Genomic DNA, 7,415 nt, shown 5'->3' on the forward strand with positions numbered 1-7,415 from the left:
ATGAAAGTGACATCAAGTAGAAACAAATGTGCAGAGAGCTGGAATATCATAAATCGAATGTGTTCTGTGTGGCGATCGCTGCCTGCCGCTGCTGTCAGCCCCAGAAGCTCATAGCGATTAACAACTGGGTCGGTTTGAAGATGACGTTTACTTTAATGATAAACTACGAGATTAAAATGGACATTTCAAAATTAAAGCTGAAATATCCACTTTAATTACAAAATACACCTTTTCACTGTGTCCTTAATTTTTTTTTCTGTTGCACAACTACCGTACATAATGATGGGGGAAAAAAAAGATGGCACAGAAGATGGTATGTGAGACTTTTAAAGTGTCGCGTCATTACGATGGGAAATATGTGACACTTAATAATAATAATAATAATAATTCTTTGCATGTATATAGCGCTTTTCTCACTACTCAAAGCTCTTAATTGCAGGTTAAGGGCCTTCCTCAAGGGCCCAACAGAGCAGAGTCCCTTTTGGCATTTTTACAGGATTCGAACTGGCAACCTTCCAATTGCCAGTGCAGATTCCTAGCCTCAGAGCCACCACTTAAATATAAAAGCACCACGATTGCATTTGTATGTCGGCATTTTGCTTCACCACATCGAGCCATTCATCAAACATCGAAGCGCGCACATCGATCCTGTTAGGTCCTCATAGTGGCTTTCTGTCACATGTGGATAGTAACCAGAGACTCTGACGACACATTCTGAGTTGATCACACTGCGCCCCCCACACTTTTTACTGGTACTGCAACTCGTGCACACGTTGCGTTAATCTCTGAGGACGCGTCAAATGAATGCTGGGAACGCGTGGCAGACATGATGCCTGTGCTTACGCATTCTGAGCGTGAAGTATAAACGGACCCTAAGAGTCCCTGAGGTTTACTTATTCCCGCTAATGGAGTTTTGATTTTCTTCTCCTCTGTTGTCCTCTGACTGTATTTCCGTTATGCCAATGGGACTTTATAATACACTAACTTTAATCTTTGAGATTCATTTCTGTTTTATTTTATTGGAACTGTGGGCTGGCCACGTTGATCACCTCGAATTGGACTTTGTGGATTTGATAATAGTAGTTTGTTCAGCTTGGATGTCCTTGCCTGTCGATCTTTGCCAGGTTTTCTACTTGGGTGTTGTTTTTGTAAATCCATGTTAAGCGCACTGTGTAACAATTGATTCAAGATGACCTTCCTTACGCATTGTCTTTAGTTGGCGATGCCTGTAGTGCTCACCCCAGAAAATCCGACAATGTGAGGTATGTGGCTGCAGAAGACAGAGACGTTTTAATTGACTGTTTAACAAATGATTAAAATCACTTTGAAAGTTTTCCATTTGAAGTTCTTGGTACATTTTTTTTTGTTGAATGATAGTAAAATTGTGGAAAGTAGCAAATATAACTCGCCACATTGAAGTGGGCACTACGGATCTTGGCTGTCGTCAAGAAGGCTCAACAACATTTTACTTACTCAGACATTGGTGGAGATCCTGGAGTGTCTCTGTTCATGGCTCGTCAACGACTTAAGGGTACACGGTGGAGTCCGACCTCACGGGCTGCATTACATCCTGGCACGGCGCCTGCTCAGCCCACGGGCACTACAGAGGGTGGTGAAGTCAGCACACAGTAATATTGGCACAAAGCTCCCCTCTCGCACCTTTAACATAACACTCGCTCCCTTAGAGTCTTATAACGCTCACTGCTGTCACTCCTAAGGGTAACCATCAGCACCAACACCACAGGACGAAAAGAGCTCAGAGAAGAGTGCGACACAAAACTAAACATGTAGAACATTAGAACAATCTGGACGATAGCAGGCCATTCAGCCCAACAAAGCTCACCAGTCCTATCCAGTCAAGTTTTGAAAGTCCCCAAAGTCTTACTGTCTACCACACTACTTGGTCACTTATTCCAAGTGTCTATGGTTCTTTGTGTAAAGAAAAACTTCCTAATGTTTGTGCAAAATTTCCCCTTCACAAGTTTATGTGTGTCCTTGTGTTCTTGATGAACTCATTTTAAAGTCACCGTCTCGATCCACTGGACTCATTCCCTTCATCATTTTAAACACTGCAGTCAGGTCTCCTCTTCATCTCTCTAAAGGCTCAGCTCTTTTAATCTTTCCTTCCAACTCATCCCCTGTAGCCCTGCAATCAGCCTGGTCGCTCTTCTCTGGACCTTCTCTTGTGCTGCTATGTCCTTTATGTAGCCTGGATACCAAAACTGCACCCAGGACTCCAGATGAGGCCTCACCAGTGTGTTATGAAGACTTGAGCAGAACCTCCTGTGACTTGTACTCCACACATCAAGGCGCTATATAACCTGATGTTCTGTGAGCCTTCTTAATGGCTTCTGAACACTGTTGGGAAGTCGATAGTTTAGAGTCCACTGCAACTCCTAAATCCTTCTCATAAGGTGGACTCTCGATTTTCTGACCGCCCATTGTGTATTCAAACCTCACATTTTTACTTCCTATGTGTAATTCTTTACATTTACTGACATGAAATTTCATTTGCCACAAATCTGCCCAAGCCTGTCTGCTATCCAAGTCCTTCTGTGATGATTTAACGGATTCCAAATTATCTGCTAATCCACCTATCTTGGTACCATCTGCCAACTTCACCAGCTTGTTACTTATATTCCTATCTAAATTATTTATATTTATTAAAAATAGCAGCCCCAACACTGCCCCCTGCTGGTCACCACTCTTAACAATTCTGATGAGGTTCCTCACTCCATCACCGTCTACTTCCTGTATCTGAGCCAATTCTGCCACTTCTTTTAGTTTGGTGCCCACCCTCTCATGTGGCACCTTATCAAATGCTTTCTGAAAGTCCAGAAAATCAATAATCTCATCTGCTCCTCTCTGGTCGTATCCTTTTGTTGCCTCCTCATAGAATTTCAGCCTGTTAGTAAAACACGACCTCCTCGTCTGACCTCATGCTGACTGTTCCTAATGACTCCTGTCCTTGCCAGGTGTTGCTCCATCTTCTCCTTAATAATTCCTTCCATTCATTTTCCTGTGATGCCCATTAAGCTTACTGACCTATAATGTCTTGGATCTGCCTGGTCACCCTTTTTGTATAACGGGATGATATTTGCCATTTTCCATTCCTTCAGAATCTCTGCAGTGCACAGTGACTTTCTAAAACGTTATTTTACCTTTTGGTGACGAGGCCGCTCAACAGCAGCTTAAGTGGGCCGTGTCTTTTTTTGTCTTTTTATCTGACGTTCCATTTGGTGTATTGTGTTTTATTCATTGTCTGTGTATTCCTATCACTAGTTAATTGGGAGATATGAAGCAAGAATTGCCTAGTAGTTGAACACACGATGCTAACTTTGAACTTGAACTTTTTATTTTTTGTCTCAACAGGACGCCTTTAGTCTGCTTGCCTACTCCGACCCCTGGAATAGTCCTGTGGGTTACCAGCTGGACTCCATTCAGAGAGAGCCCGTCTGCTCCACTCTCAACAGTGCAATATTAGGTGAGTTTTGTTGCTCTCGTCCTTTTCTTCTCTTGTGTCGAGTTGAACTTCAGTAGGCCTCCAGCCCCCTTACACTACATGCAGTATGTATTTCTCTGTGTGTCTTTTATTTATTTATTTTTTGTGCTGGCTAAAGCAGACCCCTGAACTGAGCCGTAAGAAACGAACTGCCGCCTCCGCACAGAGCCCACCTGAGATCTTGTGATGGCTTCACAACTTGAGGTCAGCTATCTATGAAGTGCTTCTCACTTCTTCATAGCTGGGAGTTTTTTAATCACAAAATTGAAATGGAGCCTTACATGTCTGCGGTGCACCACAAGACTGGAACCAGGAGCCGCCGCTTTTGGTGTTACGCCAAGCCGCCTCTCTGCATCGAGTAACGACAATGTGAATATCTTGGTTGGATTTCATGTACCCCCCCCTTAAATTTGTCTTAACTCTTTGAGGGCTGAATATTTTTTTCCGAAAAACGGAGTTTTCTGAACAGCACACAATGCACTGGTTTTGCACAGAAATCAACATAAAACGTCTTGTCACTAAATGCTGTGGCTGCTGTTGGCACCTGTTTGGCATCTCTAACAGCAGTGGCTGCACAAGGGCAGCTCGATGGCCAGCAGGAATGCATGGCCGTCCGGCTACCTCTCGGCCTTCGCACAGCAGGTGGGTGACAGTGGCAGTCACTGTGTGACACAATATGGTTTGTACCTCTTGTCATCATGAGTGGTCCTCTTAGGCCAGGGTTGGTGAACTCCAGGCCTTGAGTGCCGCAGTGGCTGCAGGTTTTCATTCTTATCATCTTCTTAATTAGTGACCAGTTTTTGCTGCTGATTACTTCTTTTAATTAACTTGACTCAGGCTCCATAGTTGTTTCTTTTTCTTTAATTAGCAGCCAAACAATAATGAGACACAAAGCAAGCCACCACATGACCAGCTCCCCTGTGCCCATCACACAATATCTGAAATTAAAGAGAGGTGATGGTCTTGGTAAGGTTGATCTCTCAGGTCACCAAAACATTTTGACATTGGTGCTCTTAGAAAGAACAGAAACACAAGAGTGTTAAAAATGTGTGCTGTGGCAGAATGAGAGCAGCAACAAGCCATGGAATTAAATAACGGGTTTAAATATCTATCTATCTATCTATCTATCTATCTATCTATCTATCTATCTATCTATCTATCTATCTATCTATCTATCTATCTATCTATCTATCTATCTATCTATCTATCTATCTATCTATTATATAGTGTCTTTCACGTCTATCTATCTATCTATCTATCTATCTATCTATCTATCTATCTATCTATCTATCTATCTATCTATCTATCTATCTTATATAGTGCCTTTCATATCTATCTATCTATCTATCTATCTATCTATCTATCTATCTATCTAGTGATTATATAGTGCCTTTCACTCTATCTATCTATTTATCTATCTAGTGATTATATAGTGCCTTTCACTCTGTCTGTCTGTCTATCTATCTATCTAGTGCATTTCACTCTATCTATCTATCTATCTATCTATCTATCTATCTACCTACCTACCTACCTACCTACCTACCTACCTACCTACCTACCTACCTATAAATAACAGCGACAATTGGCTTCTCATTAAGAAAGTGGTTGGAGTTTGAAGCCCCAGTTTAGCTGCTCGTCTGTTAGCTCGTCTCACATCTCCTTTCTGCTTGGCTGTCATTTAATGAAGAAAGGAAAATCAATTCAGAGGGCTGAACTCTTCTAACAGTGATGGGGAAAAAGTGAATTAGCAGTGAAAACTGGCAAAGATTAAGAACAACAACATTTATTTCTATAGCACATTTTCATACAAAAAGTAGCTCAAAGTGCTTTACATAATGAAGAAAAGAAAATTTTAACATGAAGTGTATGATGTGCGAAGACAGAAGTCCAAATATCAAATAAACACTTTGACTAAAGGTACAAATATAACAGAACAAGGGCGCTTTTATTGAAGAATATAACCGGCGGCCCAGGATTGCGAGTGTTTTCGTAGGCTTCAGGGATTCTAGCGTTAATCAATTGAGCGGCTCTCCAGCGTGACTGCTGCCTGTTGATTTGATTGTTAATGTCAGTGTTAATATTCAGTGCCCCCCATAATGTTGAAGAGTGCAGGTGTGTGTCCCTTGTACAGTTTTACACACGTGTCCCAATTTGTCAGGAAGAGACGCTGAGCTACTTTAGAAACCCCGGGGGGCCTGGTGGTGCCACCACTCCTATTAAAGATCCATCCATTGCCCAGCCCGCTATATCCTAACTACAGGGTCACAGGGGTCTGCTGGAGCCAATCCTAGACAACACAGGGCGCAAGGCAGGAAACAAACCCCGGGTAGGGCACACACGGGACAATTTAGAATCGCCAGTGCACCTCACCTGCATGTCTTTGGACTGTGGGAGGAAACCCACGCAGACACGGGGAGAACATGCAAACTCCACGCAGGGAGGACCCGGGAAGCGAACCCAGACGGGTCTCCTAACTGCGAGGCAGCAACGCTACCACTGCGCCACCGTGCCACCCATACTATTAAAGATGGCGCCCTTTATTGATTGATCTCGGGGCTCGAGGCACCGTCCTGCATTTCAGCAAAGGGATTTGTCACACCATTCATGTCTTAAGAAACAAATATTTCTTGGTGAATTTTTATCAATAGTGATTCATTTTTTTTTTTTTTTTTTTGTCAAAACTATGCCTCCTAATAAAGGGACTGCGACTGGCAAAATGTCCTCTGCTGCCAACGAGAAGTTTGGTCATTTTGCCTTAAAATGAGTCACCTGGGCATCGCTGGGTCCTGCTGCTTGTAAATCTCACATTCATGCAAAATCAGAAAGGGGGGTGGGGGACAAAAAGGGTCACCTAAATAAAGAATCGGGTGAATCGAGGGTATTAATGAGCTGGGTGGGACAAAAACCTGCAGCCATTGGGGGTCCCGGGACTGCATTTGAAAACGGAGGAGCCACAGGAATTGGGTCTGCTGGAGTCAGTCAGCCTGTTATCTGTAGATACGTGGTTGGGGGGAAATCAGGTTCAATAACAAAACCCAGATGCATCATGGGATTAAATGAAACGCGAGTGGCCAGCCTGCCCACGTGTGGTGTCGCCCTTTGTCCCCCATTCATTGTTGTCTGCTTTGTGTTTCAGAGACTCACAACTTGCCAAAGCAGCCTCCGCTGGTCCAGGTGATGGGTCAGGCTATGCAGTGTCTCGGGCTGATGGCGCGCTCGGGGAGCGGCTCTTGTGCTTTTGCCACTGTGGAGGATTACTTGCACTAGCATTGGCATCTCGGATTTGCCCTTCCCTGGCTGGCAAGCTCTGTCAATAAAACAACAAACCGAGGAGAGTCTGTATAATGAGAAGGAAATTATTTTTTAAAACATGGGACCTTGTGGGGACGGGTTCTGATTGTCAAGTTTTCTTCCGCTTTCTAGTTTACAAGGCATGGTGCAAAATATTTTTTTTGTTTGTTTTTTTTGTCTTGTCTTCTTATATGCAAAACTATTTGTTCCCGTTTGAATGATGATATCATCCCTGTTAGTAATAAAATGTTCCAAGAACAGTTTTCTTTTTTAATGCTATATACATATATATTCTGTATATGTGTGTATATATACATATGTATAAAAAAAAGGACTTAATCAGATTATAAAGTTAACAAAATGTTCAACATATTTAGTTACCAAAAGCAAAAAACCAACAAAAAAAAATAATAATGAAGAAACCTGCACCTCTTGTGGGGAGCGACTCGACTCTGTGTGTGTTCTCTGTGTTCTGCTTTGCTGGCGTTGAGTGACATCAGCTCTCTGGATTGGGTGAGGCAGCGAGACGCTTTCTGTGAGTGGGCTGCGTGGGGCCGCTCCGGTCGACACGAACCACACGGGAGCCTCCTCGGCAGCATGGCGTACTGTGCGTGGTGTCTTA

General features: G+C 43.2%; 1 protein-coding gene across 1 annotated transcript in view; it reads left to right on the forward strand.

The window, feature by feature from the left end:
• ranbp9 (RAN binding protein 9) overlaps positions 1-7,053 on the forward strand; it is a 150,723-nt gene extending 143,670 nt beyond the window's left edge. The window contains exons 13-14 of the mRNA XM_028790888.2: positions 3,373-3,484; positions 6,639-7,053. Of these exons, the coding sequence (XP_028646721.1) occupies positions 3,373-3,484; positions 6,639-6,769 (243 nt within the window). The 3' untranslated portion in view covers positions 6,770-7,053. The remainder of the gene's footprint in view (positions 1-3,372; positions 3,485-6,638) is intronic.
• The last annotated feature ends 362 nt before the right edge of the window (positions 7,054-7,415 follow it).

This window comes from Erpetoichthys calabaricus, chromosome 6 (genome assembly GCF_900747795.2).
Source record: "Erpetoichthys calabaricus chromosome 6, fErpCal1.3, whole genome shotgun sequence".
NCBI lineage: Eukaryota > Metazoa > Chordata > Cladistia > Polypteriformes > Polypteridae > Erpetoichthys > Erpetoichthys calabaricus.